At 39.2% G+C, this 27,472-nt stretch overlaps 1 protein-coding gene across 14 annotated transcripts in view; it reads right to left on the bottom strand.

The window, feature by feature from the left end:
* The window catches only part of PAK3 (p21 (RAC1) activated kinase 3), a 327,862-nt gene that overhangs the window by 113,140 nt on the left and 187,250 nt on the right, over positions 1-27,472 (bottom strand). For all 14 annotated transcript variants that reach the window (XM_062184453.1, XM_062184446.1, XM_062184447.1 and 11 more), the window contains one exon: positions 3,175-3,275. In XM_062184453.1, coding sequence (XP_062040437.1) covers positions 3,175-3,275 — 101 coding nt within the window. The remainder of the gene's footprint in view (positions 1-3,174; positions 3,276-27,472) is intronic.

Here is a 27,472-nt window from a genome sequence, read left to right as displayed (position 1 = left end):
TGTTTACTATCACAATCATTGGACTACTTGCTATTATTAGACATTCTCATGGCACTTCTAAACTTTTGTAATAAATATTTGTGTGATCACTAGACAGCAGGAAATAATGCTGTCAATTACAAAAGATCCTCCAAACGGCTATACTTACCCAAGTGACTACACTGCTGACATAATTTCTTTTTTCTAAGTAGAGACAAACCAGCTCATCAATGAAATCTGACGCTTAAATTTGAACATATGCCACAAAGGCATATAATCTGAAAGCCATCTTTTTACTCCAAATTAAGCCACTAATCCCAAATGTTAGACAGCTAATGGAAACCTAGGAATCTGAGCATCAGAAGCAGGAGCACAGACCAATGCCTGACCATGTATACAATAACAACTAGATGTACATCAAGCTAGGGATTGTCCAGTGTAGCCCAGGAGAATGGCAGCATGATATAACAGGCCAAGCATTTATCTTATCATAAGAAATGATAATTTATATCACTCATACCATTTTTCCCTCTGATTGACTTGAAGCGACCGTCACAGGTCTAGAGGTCTGGAAAGGGGAGTTCTGAAGTATTTGGGACAAAAATGTCAATATAAAGGGTAAGGACTTGTAATAATTTAATACCCAAATCTCACCTCCCAACCTAAATTTAGCTTTAGGGTCCAAGTGTATGATCAGGTATGCAAGGTTATATGGGCCCATTAGCCATAGGGTAATCACCACACAACACACCAAATAAGTGTCCAAGTATGCAAAGTAATAAGATCTTTTAAGACAACTGAATTAGACAGTTCAACAAAATCGCTCAAAACTCAACCTCAACCACCACAATAACAAAATTTAGTGACATGATCCCCCCACCCAACACACAACAAACTAGTAATTTTGCAGCAATTAGGATCCAATTCTAAATTCTACCGATAAAATGATTTTTTAAAGTTTATGATCATTTGGAATTTCAAAAGTTAATAAACATAATAGTATCATACGTTAAAATGATTTTTTAAAATGGGAATTTGATGTCTTTAAAGGTAATGTGTGGACAAATCACAAAAAGTCATCAACATAATAATAAAATGATTCCAATTTCCAAAGTTAGCTTGTGTCAATCTACCTACTCCATATTCAATGGCTTTCTAACAGCTTCAAAACAGCTGCTTCATTTCAAATCAGCATTTGGGGAGTTGTTTGGTCTTGTTTCAGTTGTATCAAACTCTTTCATGATTGGAAAGACTGCTCATCACATGTACCACCTCACCCTTCTGTGATTGGTTCTTTAGATTATAATTGTCAGCAAGGTGAAATTAGTTGGTGCTGCCATCAATTAGATGGTGGTGATTCACTTTCCTTCATGTCCATCGAGAACACAGAAAGAACAAAAAAGGAGCTAAAGATAAAGAAATTGTACCATCAGATATCAAGTAAGTTGGAAAAATGGTCAGAGTAAAACATTAAAAAAGAACCAAAATGCCACATGAGATAGTGAGAGAAAGCTTTCACTTCAGAAAACAAAAAGGAAGAAGACAAAAAATGAAAATATGGAATGACAACAAAACTTAAAAGAAGTCTAAACAGAAGAAGAGCACAGAGAAAACAGGTCAAAACTGGAAAGATACTGTTCTTAAAATTAAAAAGGGAAGTGTTAATACATTCAACTTTGATAAAGTTTGAGGGCTTTTCCTGCTACTAATGTCAGAAATAGTTATAATCTCTTTGTTCATTATTTTTAAATAACATGTATTCAGCTATTAAAAATTATGTTTATCTGGTGATAATGATGGTAGTAATGTTCATAATGAGGTTTTAGTTTCTATGTGTAGTACCTACAAGAATATTCTGACAATAAAATAAAGTCTGGGCTCCAACTCCAAGCCATTGAAATAATGTCTTTGATTCCAATGATGAAATTGGTTAAATCTTACCTAACTCCCAATCTCAAATTTATCAGTCTCAATATTTCTTAGTGTTCATTTCCACTTACTACTGAGAATATGGAAAAAATCAGTTCACACCATTTCACATGGCCAATCCTTTTACTCAGTTTCAATTTCATTCTCATATTGCTTACATCCAGAGTTGAAAAAAAATACTTTGGCTGTCAATTTAGTGACATCGTTTTCTTCTCTAAATCAAATTACTTTGCTCTTTCTCTCTTTTCACTTAATCATATGACAAAGTCTCCTCAGTAACCATCACACTGTGAAATAGAAAATTAACTATTCAATATCTGATTTAACAACCCAAGAATTGATGATGATGGTTCTGTCAATGATTGTTTTTCTAAATGCATTCAAAATCACTCATTATTTCAGGATGTACATTTTGATTGAGTTCCTTACTACTATGGATAAAGGCAGACAACCTTCCTGGGGACATATTTCTAGCCACATCCTTTCCTTCAAAAATCTAAAAAACAGATGCCAGATATAAAATGGTACAAAATGCCATAGATCTAACATCCTATCCTAGTTGGCCACTACCAATATCCAAAAGAAAGACTTGACATATGGCAATGGTTTATCCAAAGGGGAATATATATACACACATATACATACATACATATATATACACCTACATACACATACACACACACACAATCACATAATCCCTGAAGAACATATGATATACCTATCAATATTTCTGAAACACATGGTTTATTGTCCTAAATGTCTACGAAATATACCTATCAATCATTCTAAAAATAAGTTGTTTTTGAAACTAAATGGAAAAACAGGTCAATTTTACAGAGAGTTATTGTTAGTGTGGTTAGCTGATCTGGGTATTCCTGTTTCCATGAAAAACCTGAATTATTCAGATAGATTGTCTTCCCTAGCAAAGTTTAGGAGATGATTCTTTGATTCACTTTACAAAAAAGAACAGGCTCAGGCAGGGTCTCCATGTCATTATTACATTGTCTATGCCATGGCAAATTAATTTTTTCAATGAATTTGAAGAATATAGTGATCAGGCATTTGTGTTAAGATGGACAAAATAAGTTTGTCAATGTTGTTGCCACTCTCTATTTCTGTCTATGATTGTGTAGCCAAGTCAGCCTTGCTAGTAATCATCAAAAACATCAAATCTGATATTTTGGGACATGACAGTTGTGGTTTGAAATTTGTTTTCATAAAGGAACTTTTTCATGGCTTACAAAACAAAATAAGGAGCTTACTTACAGTGAATTCCCCGGTGACTGCATCAAACCCCACATGAATCGTATGCTCAAAGTCTGAAGGAAGAGAGATCTCTGGGCGCTCTTTCTCCTTCTTCTTATTGGCTAAAGGCAAAATGTTAAGATGCATTTATTTGGGGTATAGTTAGCGTCTCAAAGTTGTATAAGTAGCTCATCAAAATAATTACAAAGCTGAAAGACATTTGATTCCATCACAATTTTAACAATACATAACTCCAGAAATTCCAATTTTATTTGCAATAATGGCTGAGAGTTTGACAAAAAAAAGTTCAATGAATCCAAAAAATTTCCAAATACATTTCAAATAAACCTCTATTCATACTGCTTTACGCCCTTTACCAATATAGAGGTGTAACCACCAGTTGTCTAATTATGTTTAGCTGGATTTGCTGGATGAAAGACTGTTTCCTAAAGAAGATATCCATTACAGTCAAGTCAAGCTAAGGCTTACTTTGAGGATCAAAGAATAGAAAAGCACTTGAACTATCAAGGAAAATGTCATGAATTGTTTCCATGTTAACTTTAGCTAAATATCAAGTACTTAGAACTTCTTTAATTTATATATTTACATTATGAAGCATCTCTAAATAGACTCTTGGTCTTCTTTAAACAAGTGTACCAATGCAAATCATTGATGTTAAAAATATTTCTTCATAATTAAAATACTTAAAATAATTTACACCCCATAATTGGCTAGGAAAAATCCCTAAGGCTTGGTGCTTTTTTACCGAATTAATTTTTTATTTAGTTCTTAGAAATGTCAAACCAGTGCTTTGGATTAGTCTTTCTAGTGTGTAGCTATTGTCCCATCTCCCCATTATAGTCTATTAGCCATTCAATATCATTGTCCTTCCCAAGTAGCACATTTTTCATAGTGACAAAATTAGGAATAACTGTACTGATAGTTAATAAGTCAAAAGCCTTTAAAGATATAATCACTGGAGAAATTAAGTTGGGAATTATAATGAAATTGCTGTATCTGGAAATAGTTCCCAAGAGGAAGTTAGTGTGGAAATATTCTAAAATAGTATCTTCCATAAGAGACTTTCAGCAGATTTGAGAATGTACCTCTAAAACTGTATTTCACACTGGAAAAATAATACTCATGCTCTAATACTGGGCAAGTCAGCATGAATCAGGTTTACCCAGTTGGAACTGATCAAATTCAGAATTGCCAGCGTGGCCAAGTTAGAACATTCTGGTTCAAATAGATGTTTCCTTAGCCTCAATTACAGACAACACTCAATCATATTTGGATTACTGGTTTTGTGGGTTAACCATGATAAATATTAAATTTGAAAATTTTCACGTTCAAATGCTATTCTTATGGTTTATTTCTTTTTCCATCCTCTCTCACTAATCCATATTGCCAACCACAGGACAGAATATGGGGTGAAAATATAGAAATTCAAGTGATGATGGTAACTATACAAGATCAGGAAAGAACTTTTAGGGTGGAGCACAAGAGTTATCCAAAGATTTTGCCTTGTCATGGAACACATTTAGGACTCATTTTCTAAAGTATGAAAATTTTTTCATAATATGTGGAAAATTAATATTATGAAAAAACTTTTTACAAAGATTTATTTATTTATGTGAAAGGCCAGAGTTACAGAGACAGAGAGATCTTCTACCTACTGGTTCACTCCCCAAGTGGCCACAACAGCCAAAGCTGAGCCAGGCTGAAGCCAGGAATTAGGAACTCCATCCAGATCTCCCATGTTGGTGGCAGGGGCCCAAGTACTTGGGCCATCTTCCACTGCTTTCCCTGGCACATTAGTAGGGAGATATATTGGGAGTGGAGCAGCCAGGACTTGAACCCACACTCATATAGGATGCTGGTGCTCCAGGTGGCAGCTTAACCTGCTGTGCCACAATGCCAGCCCCTTATGCATGGATGTTTTTTTAAATGCACCAAAATAAACATATTTTTAATTTTGGTTTCCATGAATTTTTGAAGTATATTCATATATGCCATCTAACTTAACTTCAGTACAGATTTCATTTTTACATTTGTAGTATTTTATTAATATTATCCTGACTAAACAGTGGAGTTTTAGAGGTATTTGTTGGTGCTCCTACTTCCCCCACATGTCTGTGTACTGTAGCTACCAATTATACTTGTTCAACTACCATTTATTTGTTTAGAAAGGTAAACAGACCAGTCTTCTGTCTTGCCATTCCACTGAAGGTGTCATAACTATTCTTGCATTCTTTTTTTTTTCTTGATCTCCCATTCATTCTGGACAAAGTTAACAAGCTCTTTTTCCACTTCCTTGACAATATGGTCTGACTTTCCTCCTCCCTCAGTGACCATTCTTTACTTGATTATCACTGTTTCTCTTCCTTCTACTTTTCTTAATACAGTCTTTGGCCTTCAATGAATGTTGATTCATATCTCTTAAATTGCATCCACTCTCAGATACTAGCCAATGTTAGGTAATTAGTTCCCTAATTGGTGATTGGTAGAGGCAGATCAAGATATTGTGGGAATCGACACTTTATGTAATTTGAGAGGAAGGCTCCCATGAAGTTAAAGTAATACAGTATCATAAATAAAATATTACTAAGGCCCCTCCCAGGGCTTTGAAAGTGTCTTGGACTCCCCATTAAGAGTCCCTACCTAAACATCTATCTACAGTCTTTTTTTTTTAAGGGAAAGGGTTTATTGGGAAACACCCAACAGACCGGAGTGAAGGGGCGGTGAAGGAAAAAGAGAAAGAGACTGTAAGAGAGAGAGGAGCTAAGAGAGCAGAGAGAAGCCAAGAGAGCATGTGTTCAGGAACAGGCCCTTTTAAAACTTTGCCTGAGGGCGGGCAGGGAAGCAGGAGCAGCAAATCCCATTAGGATGGGGGTGGAGCCTGGCTCAGGTAGCTGGGCCATGCGACCGCCTAGCTAAAACTGATCCAGTTTTCTAACGTTCCCCCCTTTTGTTTTTTATAAAGCAGGATTTGTATGGGATTACATTAGCCCCAAAAGTCCAGGAGAGGTAGAGGGACAATGATCTGACTTTAGAGCTACTTCCTGCTGACATGGGGTGACGAGCCATGGAGACATGGAGCGATGTCTCTCAAGCTGCTGTCTCCTGGGTAGAGAGCCTAGTATATCCCTGTAGCAGCATTTGGTTGGCCACCTGGTCAGTGAAGGCCTTCATTTGTTCCATTATAACCTGCTGTAAACACTTAAACAGACACTGTAGTATAAAAGACAGGGTGAGAATAGCAACCAATGATCCTAAGAGTAGCATTAACCAGGTAATGAGAAGATTTCATAGAGAGGAATGGAGGGGGGTCTCTGGACCCTTGTGGGGACAGTTTGATGGATGTGGCTTAAAGCTGATTCCAGCCAAGACTGGGAGAAAAGCTACTCATCTCTTGTGGGTAGAGGGGTTTGTCTGTAGAGAAATTCTGAACAGTCATACAACATTAAGTGAGGGAGAGGACCATCAGTATACACAGGTTGGGAGTAGAGCTATGGTGGTAAAGTAGAGGTTATGATTACAAAGGAATGAGACCCAAGTGCACTAGACAGGGTCTAGAACAAAGGACAGAGTCATTATTAGAGGAGCTAAGAAAGGTGCTGTCTAAGCTACAAATAAGTTTTCTGATTGAGAGGCAAATAGAACCTGACAGAAGGGGCTTGATAATAATCTGTTGGGCTTTAGGCCTTGTAAGTTAAGAGGCCCAGACCTATCTATCTATTCACATGGGGTACATCCTAAGGGAGGTGTGAACCTCCTAGGAGAAGGCACTCTGTTGACTTTCATTACTTAGCTGGCCTGGGAGGAGAGCTGGCCAGGTGAAGGCAGGTGGCATCTCTAACAAGAAATTTACAGTTCTGCCTTCAATGTTGCTGACCCTACTTGGCTGTCCTCTCAGCTGCAGTGGTCACTTTGGAAGTTCGGCTGAGTGAAGGGCTTTTCAGCTTAGAGCCAATAAGATCTGTGGCTCTGACCTGGGCATCCTTCGACTCCAGGGCAGGTCCATTTCCAGTGATCCAACTCTTGGCAGAGCTGCCAGGGCTCTTCATAAGCTGCCTTCTGCTGAAGCCCAGGCTTACCACATTGAAAGCCACTGCAGTGGACTGGCCTGTTGGGTCTCCTTGAGGGCAGATCACTGTACAGATCAGCCATTAATAGGCCTGCCACCCATTGCTTCTGATGCCTAGCTTTCTTTTCCTCCTGATTTTTGTTAAAGCAGACCAGAGGATGCAAGTCAAGGGGGTTCTAAAGTCCCGTCTCTAATTTTGGTGGCCTAAACTAGAAGCCTACAGTCACAGGCATGTTCTGGTAGTAGTTTATGTTGAGGCAGATAATGCCTGTCAGGAAAGCTATGTCCTTACTTTAAAACTTACTTTTCTTTTGGTCTGAAAGGGAGGTCTTTTTTACTTATTGTTTACTTTGCTGATGGCGAAGTAAATCTAGCTATGAAATTATAATTTTGACTATGCCATTATTACAGAAAACGTTAGCCATCTCTTTTATAAGAACTAAAAATCCAATGTTGCATCTTGGAGATTCCTTCATAATAGAATTAGTTTCCTACCTTGAAGAGAATAGAGAAATGAGAGAACAGTTGGGCTTAGAATAGAGAAATGAGGGAGCAAGTCCTAGATTGCCTACTGACAATAGCAATATCAAATGAAAACTTAGAAAGCAGTTTCAACCATTAGATAAAACAACTTAAGAAAACATTTACCAGAAGGTCCAATGCCTTCCATAAATATTAAGAATGTATATATTTGAGGGGATGGGGCAAGATGGCGGAATAGGCAGGAAGCACACTTAGTCCGGGGGGAGAGAAAGTTTAATATAAGTGGAGATACTGCAGGGTCAAGGAAGAGAAGGGGATGAAACAGCAGAGGAAACTCTTCCGGAACTAGTGATTCACAGTGGACCTGCGTGGAGAGCGTGGGAGCCCAAGTTCGGGACACCAGCGGCAGACTCAACGCACCAGCGCTGGAATGCGAGGTGAGCCGAACCTCCATAGCCCGAGATACCAGCGGGCAAGCAGAAAGAGGAGACTAGAGGGAACGAGGCTTGAAAATCCGTGGGGAAAAGTTCACCAGGCTAACTAGAAGAAAGAGAAAAAAAATTAAAAAAGTGACTGATACGGACACGAGTTTCTCTCTCTCCGCTCACCTCTCAAAGACGAGCAAGACAGAGCAGGCGCCATTTTGGACATACGTCATAAGCTGGGCGACCTCAGGTCTGCACCAGCCCTGAGCCTAGCAGAAAAACCTGACTCTGGGGGGAGGGGTGAAATAACAGGAGATTAGGATCTAACTTGGCAACCCAGTGGGAGACTGCAGGAGAATTGGAGCCCACACTGAGGGCAGCAGAGATTCCCTGTGTGGTCCTTGGGAAAGAGCTTCCGATCTCTGGCTCCTGTGGGTATATCATTTGCCTGCTAACTACCTCCAATTACGTTCAGCTGTGCGGAATTACTTCCCTTTTAAATCAAAAAAAGAAAGAGAGATTTACCACACCTAACCTGGGAGTGTCATCTTTGACACACCCTCAACCCTGAGGAACCAAACACAGCTCCCAGTCCACACTCATCTCAAGCCTCTAAGGCTCCACTGAAAGCAGACAGTCCACTTAATATAGAGCCATAGTGTAACAAGAAAAAACACCACAGTGAAGAAACCAAATATCTCCAACATGCCAAACAACAAACGCAAAAACCAAGCTAACAAGAACAAGGAAGAAACTATGACGCCCCCAAATGAAAAAGACACCCCAATTCAAGATTATGAAGATGATGAGATCGAAGAAATGCAAGAAGCAGATCTCAAAAAATTGATAAGAACATTAAGAAGTTCTCAAAAACAAATTCTTGAACTACAGAAATCCTTCATGGACAAGATAGAAAATCTCTCTCGTGAAAGTGAAATATTAAGGAGGAATCAAAATGAAATGAAACAACTACTGCAACAAGAAACTCTGATAGTGACTAGAAATCATAATGAAATGAAGAGTTCAATAGATCAAATGACAAACACATTAGAGAGCCTTAAAAACAGAATGGGCGAAGCAGAAGAGAGAATATCAGACTTAGAAGACAGAGAACAGGAAAGGAAACAGGCAAACCAAAGAAAAGAAGAAGAAATTAGAAATCTAAAAAATATTGTCGGGAATCTACAGGATACTATTAAAAAACCCAACATTCGGGTTCTAGGAGTTCCTGAAGGCATGGAGAGGGAGAAAGGATTAGAAGGCATTTTCAGTGAGATACTAGCAGAAAATTTCCCAGGTTTGGAGAAGGACAGAGGCATCTTAGTACAGGAAGCTTATAGAACCCCTAATAAACATGACCAAAAGAGATCCTCACCACGACATGTTGTAATCAGACTCACCACAGTGAAACATAAAGAAAAGATCCTAAAAGGTGCAAGAGAGAAACGTCAGATCACTCTTAGAGGATCTCCAATTAGACTCACAGCAGACTTCTCATCAGAAACCCTACAAGCTAGAAGGGAATGGCGAGACATAGCCCAGGTACTAAGAGAGAAAAACTGCCAGCCCAGAATACTATATCCTGCAAAGCTCTCATTTGTGAATGAAGGTGAAATTAAGACTTTTCATAGCAAACAGAAACTGAAAGAACTTGTTGCCACTCATCCTGCCCTGCAAAAGATGCTTAAAGATGTCTTACACACAGAAACACAGAAACATGGTCACCAATATGAAAGAAGGTAAAGGAAGGAAACCTCACAGCAAAAGATCACAGGAAGCTCAATTTCTCTTTGACATAGAATTAAACTCTGATGCTCTGTTAAAGCAATGTGTTAAAGTAATCTATTATGTTCTCTTGATGTCTGTTACCAGACTTTAAGTTTCTCTAATGGAAAATGCTATTAATACAAATGTTTGAGAATTAAAAAGTCTAATGATCTTGTGTTACTAGACATGATAGTTATCTTAATGAGAAAGCCCCAGAGGCTTAAAGGGTTAAATACTTGTAAAATCCTACAGGTGCTTTCAAAAATACTGTGAAGTAAGCAAGTGCCTCTTGTTGGTTGATGAGTTTATAATTTTAAACATGGCGACTTAAAGTCTTTTGACATCCACAGTTATATATGATCTCCTGCTCATAAAACTAAAGCGTTGTTGGTTCTGTGTTTAGCTGTCCTCCTATAGGTTCCTATGGACTTTTTCCAGCCACTTTTATTGTATTCAGTCCTTTGGGATGGCTCTGTAAACAGATGAAGCCAATAATGTATTAACAGTACCAACTGAGAGAAAGTATGGTTAACTGAGGTTACTAAAAAGAAAAAGCAATTCAAATCAATTGGCAATCTACAAAAAGAGTTAAAGATTTTAAAAGCTATTATTAAAATTGCTATATTGGTCTATTATGCTATATTATATGTGTGTACATATTGTATGTCCACATGGGGAAATTTTATTAAGAGTTTTATTTTAAATGGCTTATAGATAAGATTGTCCATAAATTTAAGCTGCTAAAATCAATCAAAGATACATTTTAATTTGTGTGACCTGAATCTGTGTATCATATGTTTTAGACTTGTTGGTAGAAAGAAACTAAAAACATTTTAGATGGTTGTGCTTAAGTTTACTGGCTAAACAAACTACACCTTGTTAGATATTTAAGAGGTGTTTTCAAATACATGATTCTTAAAATTTATAGAAGGCATTGGACCTTCTGGTAAATGTTTTCTTAAGTTGTTATCTAATGGTTGAAACGGTTTGCTAAGTATTCATGTGATATTGCTATTGTCAGCAAGCGATCTAGGACTTGCTCCCTCATTTCTCTATTCTAAGCCCAACTTGTTCTTTCATTTCTCTATTCTCTTCAAGGTAGGAAACTAATTCTATTATGAAGGAATCTGTAGGATGCACAATTTAATCTTTAGACCTTATAAAAGAGATGGCTAACATTTTTCTGCAATAGCATAGCCAAAATAAGAACTTAAATAATAATCTCATAGCTAGATTCACTTCGCCATCAGCGAAGTATACAGTAAGTAGAAAAAACCTCCCTTTCAGACCAAAGGGAAAGAAAGTTTTAAAGTGAGAATATAATTTTCCTCATGGGCATTGTCTACCTTAGAAAAACTACTACAGAACATGCCTGTGACTATAGACTTGTAGTTCAGGCCACCGAAGATTAGAGATGGGAAACGGGCACTCCCTTGACTTGCATCCTCTGGTCTGCTTTAACACAAACCAGGAGGAAAAGAAAGCTCGGCATCAGAAGCAATGGGTGGCAGGCCTATTAATGGCTGATCTGTGCAGTGATCTGCCCTCAAGGAGACCCAACAGGCCAGTCCACTGCAGTGGCTTTCAATGTGGTAAGCCTGGGCTTCAGCAGAAGTCAGCTTGTGAAGAGCCCTGGCAGCTCTGCCAAGAGTTGGATCACTGGAAATGGACCTGCCCTGGAGTCGAAGGATGCCCAGGTCAGAGCCACAGATCTTATTGGCTCTAAGCTGAAAAGCCCTTCACTCAGCCCAACTTCCAAAGGGACCACTGCAGCTGAGGGGATGGTCAAGTAGGGTCAGCAACATTGCAGGCAGAACTGTAAATTTCTTGTTAGAGATGCCACCTGCCTTTACCTGGCCAGCTCTCCTCCCAGGCCAGCCAAGTAATGAAAGTCAACAGAGTGCCTTCCCCTAGGAGGTTCACACCTCCCTTAGGATATACCCCATGTGAAGAGATAGATAGGTCTGGGCCTCTTAACTTACAAGGCCTAAAGCCCACCAGATTATTATCAAGCCCCTTCTGTCAGGTTCTATTTGCCTCTCAATCAGAAAACTTAATTGTAGCTTAGACAGCACCTTTCTTAGCTCCTCTAATAATGACTCTGTCCTTTGTTCTAGGCCCTGTCTAGTGCACTTGGGCCTCATTCCTTTGTAATCATAACCTCTACTCTACCACCAATGGCTCTACTCCCAACCTGTGTGTACTGATGGTCCTCTTCCCCACTTAATGCTGTATAATTGTTCAAACCTGGTAAATGCCACTCTTAGGATCATTGGTTACTATCCTCACTCTGTCTTTTATGACCTTGTCTAAATGTGATCAGAGTCAGCGAGCTTGGAAGGCTTCCATAGCCTTGGCAACTCATGACGACAGCCTAGGATGGTTGCTGGCACCATAAACTAGAGTGTCGATTTGTTGGGTCAACAACGGGAGCCACTGTGCACTTGCTCCTCATGTGGGATCTCTGTCCTTAGTGTTCTGTACATTGTGATTTGGTGCTGTAACTAGTACTCAAACAGTATGTTTCACTTTGTGTTTCTGTGTGGGTGCAAACTGTTGAAATCTTTATACTAAATTGATCTTCTGTATATAAAGAGAATTGAAAATGAATCTTGATGCAAATGGAAGGGGAGAGGGAGCAGGAGAGGGGAGGGTTGCGGGTGGGAGGGAAGTTATGGGGGGGGAAGCCATTGTAATCCATAAGCTGTACACTGGAAATTTATATTCATTAAATAAAAGTAAAAAAAAAAAAAAAAAAAAAAAAGCAAACCAAAGGGGAGTGCAGAACCTCCAACAAAGCCCCCAGACCACAGCGGCGGCCACTGCCACTAGGAGCCCCCCAGTTACCTTCATCTCAGCCCAGGGAGGGGAACGACAAACTGTCCAATTTAAGTGCTTCCAGGAGAAATGGGAGGCAGCCCTTACCCCCAACTCCACGGCCTTAACTCCAGGACATCACACACGAGTGACACTGAACATGAAAGACGGCCCCTCCCGTGAAGACCTTGTACGACCCTCCTGGGGAAGCTGAACTAATCACGGGGAACAATTACCATCCCCAGCCCGAGTATCCATGACGCAGCCACAAGCTCCATTGCAAATACTCCTTGGCTCTGCTGGTAATTCTTTGACAAAAGCTGTAAGAAAAAGAAAAAGTGGTCTAGGCCAGCACTGTGGCGTAGTCGGTAAAGCCGCCGCCTGTAGTGCTGGCATCCCACATGTGCACCAGTTCGAGTCCTGGCTGCTCCACTTCCTATCCAGCTCTCTGCTATGGCCTGGGAAAGCAGTAGAGATGGCCCAAGTGTTTGGGCCCATGCACCCGTGTGGGAGACCTGGAGGAAGCTCCTGGCTCCTGGCTTCGGATCGGCGCAGCTCCAGCCGTTGCGGCCATCTGGGGAGTGAACCATCGGATGGAACACCTCTCTCTCTATCTCTGTAACTCTTTCAAATAAATTTTTTTAAAAATGAATCTTAAAAAAATAAAAAAAAAGAATGTATGTATTTGAAAACATCTCTTAAATATCTAACATGGTGTAGCTTGTTTAACCAGTAAACTTAAGCACAAACATATAAAGTGTTTTTAGTTTTTTCTACCAACAAGTTTAAAACATATGATACAGATTTAGATCACATGAATTAAAATGTAACCTTGAATAATTTTAGCTGTTTAAATTTATGGGCATTTTATCTATAAGCCAATAAAAATAAAACTATTAATAAAATTTTCCCATGTAGACATACAATATGTATACACATATAACATAACATAATAGACCAATATAGCAGTTTTAAAAGCTTTTTAAAAAATCTAACCCCTGTTTGTAAATTACCAATTGATTTGAATTGCTTTTTGTTTTTAGTAACCTGTTAACCATACTTTCTCTCAGTTGGTACCTTTAATACATTATTGGCTTCATCTGTTTACAGAGCTGTCCCAAAGTACTGAATACAATAGATGTGGCTGGAAAAAGTCCATCGGATCCTATAGGAGGATAGCCACTGTTGTTTCATTGAGTACTGATTATCCAGAAACCTCAAAATTTGGAAGGCCGATGTGTGGATGGAGATTGCAGAGCGTTCAGTGGCGTGGAAGGAGTTCCGGAGGTGTGCTTTGCGACTGGCAGCAATCCAGGACCCCGGAGCACTGGGGGACGCTGGATTACCAATATGAGGGTATCCGAGTCACAGCACCAATGTTATATATTAATGTTAGCCGTCGCAAAACACACCGGACACCGGAGTAAGGGAAAGGGTTTATTGGGGAACACTCAACAGACTGGAGTGAAGGGGTGGCGAAGGAAAAAGAGAAAGTATAACAGAGCCAAAGGAGAGGAGCTAGTGAGGAATGAAGAGAGAGAAGAGAGATGAGAGGAGCTGAGAGAGAGAGCCAAGAGACCAAAGGAGGAGGCTAGGAAGAAGAACCAAGAGAGTGCAGGAGAGAGGGCCAAGAGAGAAGGGCCAAGAGAGCAGGAGGGAAGAGCCAAGAGAGAAGAGCCAAGAGCTATCTATAGTCTTTACACCAGTTTCCATTCATGGCTTCCATGGCCAGCAAAGAAATTATCTCACTTCTCTGTTTAGTATTGGCTTCACATTTGTAGCATACTGACTTAAATGTAAATATTCCACTTGGGCTGAGTTATGTACAGAATTGGCTTAATGGTATTTCCCAAGATCACCTGACTGCCAGCACCTTACAACCCTAATCATGCCATTGTCATCACTCAGGGCTTCTTTAAGAGGAAGGAATCCCAAAATTGCTCTTCTCAGTGCTCCTTTTTTAGGGAAATGATACCACCTACCACCCAGATTACAGAAGGAGTATGGTCTTAGACTTCTCCTTTTAAAGGCTCTAAGCAATGAAAAGATAATGATCCCTCTCCTTCAATATCTAACTCAAATAAATCCATACTAAGGCATAAAAAGGTAAGGAATGCAAATAAGCTCTGATGTTCCCATGGTAATTATTTGGGTCTTTTTTATTTATTTTTTATTTTTTTGACAGGCAGAGTTATACAGTGAGAGAGAGAGACAGAGAGAGAGAGTTATAGACAGTGAGAGAGAGAGAGAGAGAGAAAGCTCTTCCTTCTGTTGGTTCACTCCCCAAATGGCCGCTACGGCCAGCGCTATGCTGATCCAAAGCCAGGAGCCACGTGCTTCTTCCTGGTCTCCCATGTGGATGCAGGGACCCAAGCACTTGGGCCATCCTCCACTGCCCTCCCGGGCCACAGCGGAGAGCAGGACTGGAAGAGGAGCAACCGGGACTAGTACCCGGCGCCCAACCGGGACTAGAACCTGGGGTGCCGGCACCGCAGGTGGAGGATTAGCCAAGTGAGCCATGGTGCCGGCCTAATTTGGGTCATTTTAAAAGTTACATATTCAAAATAAAAATGTTTCCATATTTTGGGCACCCTTAATTGGTTGGATGTCATAAGCACCTGCTTACTTTGCCTTTTGAGTAATCTAGAAGTGGCCCAGCTGTCCAAATCAGAACTTTGAGAGTCATTTTTTACTTCTTTATTTCTATATTAATTGGTCACCAAATTCTCTCTGTTCTGTCTCTTCAATTTGTCTTGAATTCATCTCCTTCCTTTCATCTGCACGAGCCACTCTCCTAGTCCAAGGTATCAGCATTTCTCATTTGTTCTCACTGCTTCCAATTTTGCCAAATTCATTTCTCCTGTCTATGGCCATATCATATTCTTGTCTTTACGATCCTTAAATTACCTGTAAAACTCATGCTCCTTAACATGATATCCAAAAGTCTTCCATGATCTATTCCTAGCATCTCTCTGCAGCCTATATTCTTGACATAGTCCTGACTATCAGTATTCATCCCATGCTCTTTAAATGGCCTGGATCTCTCTTACTTCCAAGATTTTACATATGTTAGGCCTAGGCCTGGAAAGACTTACTTCTCACCCTCTCCCCCAACTTTGTGTGGAGCACTTCCACTAGTCCTTGTTCTTGAAGACTCTCTCTTGGGATTCCTCCCCTTTGGCAAATTTTTTCCTGTATTCTATCTTCAAAGTTGAAAGCCCCTCCTTTCATTTTCCCATGAAACTACAAAGTATATGTTCTGAGCTAAGCACTTATAGCACTGAATTATTTTTTCTTTACATAGCTATCTCTCTAGCTAGTATTTGGGATACTTCAAAGCAAATACTGTTTTATTCATTCTCACATTCCTCAGCACCTGCCTTGGACCTGTACACTTAAAAACTATCATTTTTAGGAAACTTGCCATGGGTGAAGTACTTCTAGTGTTAACTCATTTAATATCCACTACAGTCTTATAAGGTTGATCTTATTACTGTTGTTTTATAGATGAGAAAAAAGACATAGTGGGGTTTAAGCATATACCCAGAGTTACACAGCTAGCGATTGACAGACAGGATTTGAACCTAGCTCCATGCCATGTCTCCGGAGTCTAAGCTCTTAATAGCTACACTATTAATTTTTCAATAGCATTTAAAACAAGAACAGATCTGATTCCCAGCCTTTAGTAAATGTTTAGTGATTTAATGGAGCCCAGATGAGAACTGATTTTTGTTTTATGTTGTTTTGTTTTGATATTTAGGCACACAAAAATGTCTATCTCCCCAGAAAATTCTGCAAACACTGAGTATTGGGCAGACAAAACTCAGCTTGATCAGATCTGGGTTGATGTTTGCAGATAGCAGAAGCTCAAACATGTATCATTTTTAAAGTCTCATATATTTCACTGAAACTCAGAACAAGTCCACACATTGTTGACTGGACCACATACTTAATGACATTTAGCCTTGGGGCTCTAAGTATATACGAGTTCTGGCTGTACTTCTAGGGGCCAGATAATCTCTCAAGTTTCTCATCTTGACATTTCCTCTATTCTACTATCATGTAAAAGAAAGAAAAGCCCCCTATAGTCATTTATCTTCTCCTATACATCTCACCCCAATGTGCTCTGCATTTCCTATAGAGTTTAGTGCTGATCTTGTCATGAACAGTTTTCCCCCTACACCTTCAATCTCTTCATTAAATCCTTTCAACATTAGGTTCTTAAACTTCACTCTGCCTCATTCTCATGGGGTAAACAAGTGACTGAGGCAGGGAGTGAGTGAGCAAGTGAAAGAGAACACTCCAGAGATTCAGATTCAGTTTGTCTTAGGTAGGCCCAGATATCTTTATTTTTAAAGCTCCTCGTATATTTCTGTTATGCAAAGTACAACAATCTTAAACAACATTATCCAATGAAGGTGCCACATCATCTGATAATCCTGATGGAGGCTGCTCATTATTTCCCATCCCAAATCTTTAGGCCTTGGAGACTGGAGAAGGCAGTTTTCCACAATTTACTCCCAATTGTCTATTAGAGAAGAGTACTTCTGCCCTTTCCTGCAAGACCACTTCCTTTGAAGTTATTGCCACTTTACTGTCCTGTCTATGTCTCCTTATCCATTGGGGACTTTGAGTCCCAGTCTTCCTTCCTACACTCTGCGCTTCCATAAGTCTGTGAAATGTAGGATACAAATGGACAAAACCTCCTTTGCAGTCTTTCCTTAGGGCTCCCTGACCTCCTTCAACTCTAATCAACTCTATCTTCCTTCCAGGGCTGCAATTTACTCTATGGATGACCTTTTAAACCTGTCTTCTCAACCAGGGTTGCCTATCAGAGTAATCTACGTGCTTCCATAAAGGACCAATGCCTGGGGCTCAACCAAAACTTGCTGTATCAGGATTTCAGGGGATGAGACTCGGTCAAGTGATTTTTAAAACCCCAAAGATGGCCGGTGCCACAGCTCACTTGGCTAATCCTCTGCCTGCGGCGCCGGCACTCTGGGTTCCAGTTCCAGTTGGGGTGCCGGATTCTGTCCTGGGATGCTCCTCTTCCAGTCCAGTTCTCTGTTGTGGCCCGGGAGGGCAGTGGAGGATGGCCCAAGTGCTTGGGCCCTGCACCCGCATGGGAGACCAGGAGGAGGCGCCTGACTCCTGGCTTCGGATCGGCATAGCGCGCCAGCCGTAGCGGCCATTTGGGGGGTGAACCAACGGAAAGGAAAACCTTTCTCTCTCTCTCTCACTGTATAACTCTGCCTGTCAAAAACAAACAAACAAACAAAAAAGATGATGTGCAGCCAGAAACGAGAAGCACGGCTGCCCCATTTTCCTTATCCCAAATCACCTTTTCTCTAAAATACTCAACTCTACTCTTTCCACTAGCCTTCTCTTTCAAACCCTTGCTCCTATTGTACTTGTATTTTGATCTCAATAAAACCCCCATCCCATGGATCCATCTATTTTTAGCCAATTTCTCAGCTCTCTACTTGCCTAGACTCTATTGTACACCTTGTAAATTGCTCTTAAGTCAGTGCTGTGGACACTCTCACCCTTTGACTACCTCTTGCAATTATGCTACAAAATGCTGCATGGACAGAATCCAACCATGTAGCTTCTCTATTTCTATATGGAGGCTGCTGAGAGTTGCATGGGAAAAAAAATCACACAGCCATGCAGCTCGGTACTTCTTATAAAGGCCACAGAACTTATCTGGGTTATTAGTGGTGCTTGGCAATATTTTCCTTGCCTCTTGCCAACTTCTTTTTCCCCATCCCCTCACCAAATATTTCAGAGTTTCACCATTTTGTTCAAACTTCTGCTTTACCCCACCCCCCTTTCCTCACTTTCAGCCTAAGACCTTCACTCTACTTCACTGGGAAAAATGGAGGGGACCAGTTGGGAACTCCTCTGACTTCATTTCCCCTCCCACCACTACACATTCTCTCCATCAGTAGCACCTTCTCTCCCCTATCTTTCTTGGAAGCAGATGGCCTAATGTGTACCATTCCACTGGTACCCCAGATTACAGGTCCCCTCACTTCTTCAGGAATTTCCCTCCTAGAATTCTGTCCCATTTCTTTTGATATCTTCAATCTTGCCCTCTTTACTTGTACTACCCTCTTGGCTTAAAAGGCATGGCATGCTGAGATCTCACTTGTCCTTAAAACTCTTTGGCCTCTTCATATCCTCCTCTAGCTGTTATTCTCTCTCAGCCTTTCCTTCTTTAGGTTAAACTTCTTGAAAAGGCAATTTAGACTTCCTTAGCTCTCACTGCCCAAACAACTGCAATGACTTCCTGAAGGCACATATTTAACCTCTTTAATAAAGAGCCACTTTTCAATCCTTAAAACCATTAACCTCGCAGCCATAATGGTGTTCATGACCATGCACTTCTTTAAACTAACTACTTCCGATCTTCCTTCACACAAGTGTTTCCCAGAGTTTGTGTCTACATTTATTGGTTTTCTCTCTCAGTCTTATTTGCAAGAGTCTCCTTCTGTTGGCTCTTTAAATGGTAGCCCCCTCCCAGGAGCTGTCCTAGGTCCTCATCTTTTCTCACACCTCTCTTAGGCTATGTTATCTATATGCTCAGTTGCAGTCACCATCTACATGAGTGAGTTCTCATCTGTACCTCTAGCCCTGACCTCTGCTGTACTCCAATACCATATAACTAACTGGCTATGGGATAGCTATTGGTGGTCTCATAGGCCCCTCATACAACTCACAAAATTAAATTAACACTCCATTCTCTTTCCCTATCCCAACAAAACAAAACCTCTACTCCTCCTTTGTTTCCTATCTCTTCCTCTCATCATCTGATTAGTAGCCTTGTTCTATTAATTCTCCCTCCAAAATATTCCTTATGTATTGTCCTCCCCTATTCCTAATGATATTGGCCCTTAGGCCAGGCTACTGACATTTCTCACCTACAAGACACCAACAGCTTGACGTGTGTCTTTCCATCCAACACATCCTCCCCATCCATTCTTCCTCCTGTAACTACACTGATATTTTAGAATACAGGTCTGATACCATTCTCTTGCTTCAATGTTCCCTGATTACCTTCAGAATCAAATTCAAAGTCCTTAGCATGGCATATAACATGTACTATGAAAATAAATGTATAGATTTCAAAATAAACTTATCTTTTAATTCCATTTCCCCACAAACTTTTTGAAGTTCGCTCATATAATTCCTCCAGGATTTGGACCCCTATTACACCCATAGCTACACACCCTACCCCTTTCTCATTCATACTCTATACATGACTTATTCTGAATCTCTTGTTGGAGTTATAGAAAGTCAACTAGTAGTATACCATGCCTAATGCCTCCATAATGCCACTCTTTCTATCTGGAATGCCATTCAGTCTTTACATGGCTTGCTCTACTCTTCCTTTATGACTCATTTCAGTTCAGTGGTCACCTCCCCTAGGAAGCCTTCTCTAACTACCTCTCTCCCTTCAGTCTTGAATAGATGGCCCTCCTCAGTACTCACTTCTATACTGTACTTACCATGTTAAACCCTAATCATTGGTTAATTTCTGCCTGTGTTCCTTACTAGGTCATCAGTTCTTTAAAAGCAGGGATTTGGACTTGTTCACCTCTGTGTGACCCTGAATCCACCTACTATTACAGTGTTTGGTTCAGTATTTAACAAGTGAATGAACAAACAAATGAATGGATGAATGAGTGATCTTCATGTTATGAAATGAGACAAAATATAGGGGAAAAGGCCATGCCTACTTGCTATTATGTATTCATGGAGGTGGAGACAGTGATCTAGGTCAATCAAGAAATCTGGGGTGTGGCTGGAGAGTATATTTTAGATTGCTTTTGTAGTTAAAGTTGTTGTGTTGAAGTTGTAGTTGAAGTCACTAGTGGCTCTAGTGACTTGGTCACTCTTAGTTGGGTGACAGAAGCTTTTGGTGGTTCACTGCTTCTAAGTCACTAAGAATCAGTCAGTGTCCCACATAGATCATTTACAATATGTTGCCTTTATAACCTGTAAGAATTAAAATGCCTTAGTATCTACTTAAATATAAATGAACTAAGTACTGAGGTTGTTACCTTCATTTTAAAAAATGCCAGTCTGCCCCACTCTCTGATTTGTGCATCACAGAGCACACTGTGTCATACCCTCCAGAAGGAAGCCTGCTGAAGCCTTCCTTACACTTGGGCAAAGTCTGTAACCCAGCATAGTTCTTCTTATGGTACCAGCAGCCCTGTCAGTGGTGTCAACAAGGCCACGTTCATTGTGAGAGCTCTGGTCCCAGAGGGACTATTGTACAAAGGTTCTAAACTCTGCCACATCTGCTCTATCAACAAATATCCCATTTCAAGAGGGGACCCACAGGTATTTCCTACCTATTGGACTTACAAGATGCACATTTTCTCAAACATAGGGGAGCAATTAATTCTCTAGTTTCCACCTAATTCTTTGGTAGAATGTCATTATGTGGACCTTCAAGTTTATTTTTCCTCACTGGAAGTATGTGAAGGCATCAAGTGACAACTACAATGTAAAACTAGGCATAAAGATAGATTTTACTCTTTACTCTAATTTTTTAAGGAAATTGACAGTGTAAGGTGGCTAAAGTATTTAAAAAGAGATTGTATATTAACAGATATATTTCTGAGTTAAATCTAGTATCACAGATAAAACACATAGTGGTTCTAAACAGCAAAGAAAAGTGGTTATCAAATGAGGAAGAGGGCCCAAATCTCCTTTAAATGGTGGATTATGAAAGAATCTAATGGGAGGAATGATGTGATTCTAATGTTCTATTTTAATATAGCTCTTTAATATTTCAATTTTTATAAGTATCATTATTTTTACAAATAATAAAAAATGACTTGAAAGTCCCCAAAATAACATAGGAATGGGGGTGATAATGGTTTTCATTTTCTCTTACAATGGCAAGTTACTTCCTGATAGAAAGTTAGGCTCAGGAACTTGTGAAGATAAAGTTGTGATTACTGTCATAATTGCTGATCCATCTAGGCTTCCTTTGCTTCTGGGAAAATTTTATTTTTGCATATTCCATTCACTAAAATCTATTTTCAAAACATATTAGGTTACTCTCATTTTACAGCAAGCAGGAAAGTGTTTAAGAACCACTGGACTAGGAGTTGTAAGGTTTAACTTCTAGTGTGCCTTGCTTTGTTATGAAGTCATGGAATAAATTTGTGGAAGTCATTGCACCTCTCTGAACTTGTCTTCCCATAGATTGGGGAGAATCCCTGTCTCATCTCCATCATCTGAAATTTGAGGGATGTACTTTGAACATTGTAATACCTCTACAACAGTCTTTCAGAGTACACTCTCTTGAACAATATATGAATTAACAGGGTGACTTTTTGCTGGAGAATTGAGTAATCTGCTGCTTTTTAAACCCAATATTCCATCCTATAAGTGATGCCCTTGCAAATATAACCACCAAGAAAGAGGATTAAACTGGGCTATTTCAAACATTCACTGATCTATAAAAAGATTATATTACATAATTATATCTTTCCTTACATTAGCAAATCCCAGAAGTACACAGCTGGGAAGGCCTAATGTGGAAGGTCCATTCTCCTCTTTTCAGAAAGAACTTCTTCAATCCATGAGACCCAATGGAGAATCAAGAAATTTTCATTCTTAGTAATTCTAGCATCCAATTAGCCTATCAGGAATTTCTTTATGTCTAGTTCCATTCCCTCTAGTACACAGAGACAATTTCCTCCTGCCAGGTCTTCCGGGTCTATAGATAAAAGTATATGTCCTTTATTACACATTAAAAACTCAAAGTAGTACCTGATTATAAAAGATAGCTACAACCTGAATTCATAGGGTGGATTTTCCATGGGGATGACGGGATGGGGGAGAGGAAATGATAGTCTTATATGAGCATGTCTAATCACATCCATGGTCACCATCTTCAGTAGTACCATCTTCAAAACATTCAGCAACAGTGATCATTTTGGGAAACCACTGAAAGTTGTCTTTTACTTAACTCCTTTCAGGCAACACATTCTGGTTTCAAGTTTATTTACACCCAATTCACACATGCAACAATTCAGTGGAAAATGTTTGGAAAAAAAAAAAAAAAAAGATGAGGCAATGTGCTAACTTGACACTTCCGATTACGTGGAAAATTGTATATGGTTCAAGTTTGACAGGGAAAAACAAGGCATTTGTTGCTTTTAAGAAGGAAAACTTCACAACCCTTAGCTACTGTCAATTTTCTTCTTCTTGCAACACTACATTTTCATGTTGGATATGGAGCTCTTCTGTCTTACTCTCTCTTCCCATTCATTCCCCTGAATCTTCTCCACCTCCTAATGTCCCTTTAAAACATTACTTTCTCTATTATTTTATTTCCCCTTGTTGCTTCTTTACTTCAGTGTAGACATATCTCAAGCCTATATTGCATACAATCCTTGATTTTGACTGTATGGTGATTTTAGTGGGCTACCAAATTTGTATCCCTGCTCATTGGCCTTGCAGTAGAAGCAAAGGTCCTAGCATTGAGGTAGAATTCATTCTTATGTCCCCTACTTCCCACCTCAACAAGGAATTTCTAGAAGGAAAGGAATAGTACAGGAGGCTCCTCTCTCATAGCACACAGAACTGACCCTGGAGGACAAGCAAAATGCCCATCAGGTTTACTTAGGGGCAGGGCAGTGATCCCTAAATAGCACTGTTTACTGAGCTGGATGGGCTAAATTTGAAGAGCCAAGCAGAATGTAAGCACCGTTCAGGAGGTGGTAGTCTCTGACACCTGGCTTTCTGATAATAGAATCCTCAATTAACTGGAACTCCCCCAACACTGTTGGTACCATGATAATAACCTTGAGATATTGCAAGATCCAGAGGGTCTTCAGCATCACCAAAGAAATATTGCATACTGTTATGACACTAAGTATATTTTATTGTGCATTAATTGGATGAAAATTAGTAATGTGCATTGACCAAAACAGTTGATTAACAAGACCATAAAAGATAAACTGAGAGTTTTCCTTAATTGTTGCACAGCAAAGCTTCCTGCTGTGTAGTGTATATAGAAGATGACATACTCTAGGAATTAGAAAACAGAATATATATAAAACAACAAAACTATATACCATCTTGAAAACTTTTCACACATATGAACACACTCATTTAGAGCCTCAACTTTCTCAAGCAAGCAACATATAAGCCTTACAGTAGTCACACCAAAGGATAATATAACCCACAAAACATCTGGAAGTTAGCACTTTTCTATTGTCAATAATATTGTCTCACACCATTTCTCTAAAAAATATGAAAAGTTTTCTTTCTCTCTGAGGGGACAATAAAAGAAAAGTTCACTTTTCTGGAATTTAGATGTTTCAAAACACACTGCCATCTTCTTAAGGAAAAACAAAAGCTACTGTTGGCTTTTGGATGCTAGGCACAGAGTGTACCATGCATATACTTTGTCCTGTCACAGGACATTATTATATGGCAAAATAAGTATAGATATTGGATCCAGAGAGATCTGGAAGATTTCAGGCTTCTGTCATTTGCTATGTGACCCTAGACTGTCTATAGCGTTGAGCTTAAATTATCTCATATGTGAAAAGAGGATAATATAGTGTGGCTGTTAAGATTAAGACTGAATTCTTGCAATGTGCTTGGCACACAGCTTTGTACCCAGTTAGTAAATGGTAGCTAACTACCCATTTGTTAGGATTTGATTTATATACAAGTATCAACTCTTACACTTCCAAGAAAAGAAACTATCACATCTTTGTCAGGCCCATCAGCTCCCAAATCTCTGAATTCCCCACAAACAGAATGCACACAAACTCTGCTCTCTGAAGACATAGATCTTCACACAGCATTGCATGTCCTCTGAAACACACCTAATGCCAAGTAAAACACAAGATACAAGAAACGTAAGCACACTTCAGAAGACAGAGACATCACACAGAACATTATCATCTCCAAATGTGGCCTCACCTGCTTTTTTCTCATATGTTCTTCCAAGCTTCAAGTCCTTAACATTGATTATTTTTGGAGGCACTATGCCATTTTCAGAATCTTGGCTATATTCATTTCCCTCATTCCCTTTTCCTTATTGGTTTATTTATTCATGAATTTATTCATGTATTTATTTATTCATTCATATATATATTCCCCACCTTGTTTCAAAATGGATGTCAGGCAGCTTATAAGAATACACAACATACAATGTAATAGTATAAACCCTAGGTAGATAAAAAAGGAAAAGGAAAAAAAAAAACAGAATCCCAAACAAAACAAAAACAACAAAGATATAGACATAAAATAGAGCCTGGAAAAAAGCTAATTCATAGAATCCCATTTTAAGTGCTATGCATGGACCACAAATTTGGCTTCAAGCTTTACAGTAGTCAACAAAAGAGAACCCTAATCAGCTTCACACTTCACAGAATCCGTATAACAAAACCACCTATTCAGGATGTCCTTTTCCTGGTCTGAACTCTACAAACTTTTCTCTAGTGAAGCATCATAAAATGGTGACAAACTGTTCCTCCTAAATCTTACTAATCCCAAAATTCAGCTCCTGTAAGTCTCCAACAAAGATAGTTTCTCAATCTTCAAATTACCTCTATTACTTCTGATTTTCCTTTGTCTCTTGAAGTTCCATTTATTTCATGTACCCATGAAAAAGACTTTTTAAAAGATCAACAACAACCAAAAAAATCCCCTCTGCTGTCACCAAAGCAAATATTTTCATTTCAGTTAATTAATGACATTGTGACATTACTTATCATGACAAAAATTTGGAAAGGATCTCAAATATCCAACAAAAGGAAATGGTTAAATAAACCATGGTTCCAGTCACTATATATACACATCATCAAAAATGATACCTATAAAGCCTTTTTTAAAAATGTAGCAAAATATATTCATGATAAAAATGTTAAATTAAAAAGCAGGATGCAAAACTGCATATATTATTGTATTAACTATGTAGAAAAGTATATATGTGAATACGAAGAAACAGAAAAAGTCTGAAAAGAAATCCATCGAAATGTTGACAGAATTTTGGAATTTGTGATTATGGGTGATTTTCATTTTTTTCTACATGCTTATCTTTCTTTTCCAAGTTTTTGAAATTGATAAACACTTTCTGAAAGTTAGGTAAAAAGTTACTTTAAAAAACAAGAATTTGAGGGCAGGTATCATAGCACAGGGGTCTAAGTAGCCACTTGGGACACTGGTATCTCATATCAGAGTGCCTGGATGTGAGTCTTGTCTTTGATTCCAATCCAGTTTCCTGCTAATGCATACCCTGGAGGCAGCAGATGATGGCTCAAGTATTTAGTTCCCTGCCACACATGTGGGAGATCTGGATGGAGTTTCTGGAGCCTGCCTTCAGCTGGACTCAGCCCTGGCTGGCTGTTGTGGGCAATTGAGGAGTGAACTAGCAGATGGAAGATACATCTCTCTCCTTCCCTCCCTCACTCCACCTCAATCTATCTATCTGCTTTTCAAATAAATACAAATAAACATTTTTAAGACACTTCGAAAATCTAGGCTTTTTATTTGGTTGCTTGTTAAGGTTCAAATTGCTATAAAAGTAACAATAGTTCACAACTATTTGGCACTTTTAAATCTTACTTTTAGTAGCATGCTCGAATTCAGAATTACATTGGATTACCACAAATATATTGTGAGTTAGGTCTGGTGTTACTATCTTCATTTAATAGGTGATGAAACTGGGGCTCAGAGAAGCTGGCCCAAAGACACAATAGTAAATGGAAGAGCTACATGTGAACCCAAGGTCTCCAAAACCCATGTCTAGTGCTCTTTCCATTAACTCAAAACTGACTGTGGTGTTACCTAGAAGCAATGACTCCTTCTCATCCTTGAGGCTCAGGTTTCTGAACAACCTCAAAGGTAGGAAAGTTCCGCTGAGGAAGCCATGATTTTAAGAGGAAAAAAGGTGAGCAGGGGAAATGAGACTGCAAGTGAACTTTTGAAAGCCCTCAAATATTTTTATGCATAGTAAAATAAAACAATAACAATAGTATATTACATGAAAAGCATAAACAGTTTAAATTAGTAAAAAAGGTTCTACACAGCTTCCATTTAGATCTGGAGATGATTTCCGGTGGTGATCACAATGTTTCTGTCACTCATTATGATAGTGGAAAAATGAAGATGACAGAGAAGCAATGAACAGAGGTGGACTATTAATTCAAATCATGGATGTCTTATGCTCTCAGAGTCACTTAAGTCCAATCTGAAATTCTAAGAAGTTGCTTGTGGTTTTAACTACATCAAGCAATGAATTTACTTGGCATTCCTTAACAACTTTGGCTCTTCTGAAGACACCCTGGCACTTCTCTATAGTGTTCAATTAAATCATTCAAACTTTCTCTGAAGGCAGCTTATCAGTTGTCCAGTGAGGGTATTTAAATGGTACTACTTGATGATTGTGGCGTTTCTGAGATTTCTCTTTCCAATATGACCTTTTTTTTTTTTAAATTAAACTTTTATTTAATGAATATAAATTTCCAAAGTACAGCTTATGGGTTACAACCTTTTTATAGAGTTCAATTAAATCACTGAAGCTTTGTCTAAAGGTAACATTACTCATCCACCAACGGTATTAAATGGTATTTGATGATTTAAGTTGTATGGAAGATCATTTCCGTCCAATATGATTGTGTTTAAAGTCACCATAGCACCTCTCTATAGAATTCTGCTAAATCACTCAAGCTTTGAACAGGTAAGATTTGATATG

The sequence above is a fragment of the Lepus europaeus genome, chromosome X, assembly GCF_033115175.1.
Source record: "Lepus europaeus isolate LE1 chromosome X, mLepTim1.pri, whole genome shotgun sequence".
NCBI classification, from domain to species: Eukaryota; Metazoa; Chordata; class Mammalia; order Lagomorpha; family Leporidae; genus Lepus; species Lepus europaeus.
The sequence above is the reverse complement of the archived record's forward strand: the minus strand, read 5'-3'. Positions and strand labels throughout refer to the sequence as shown.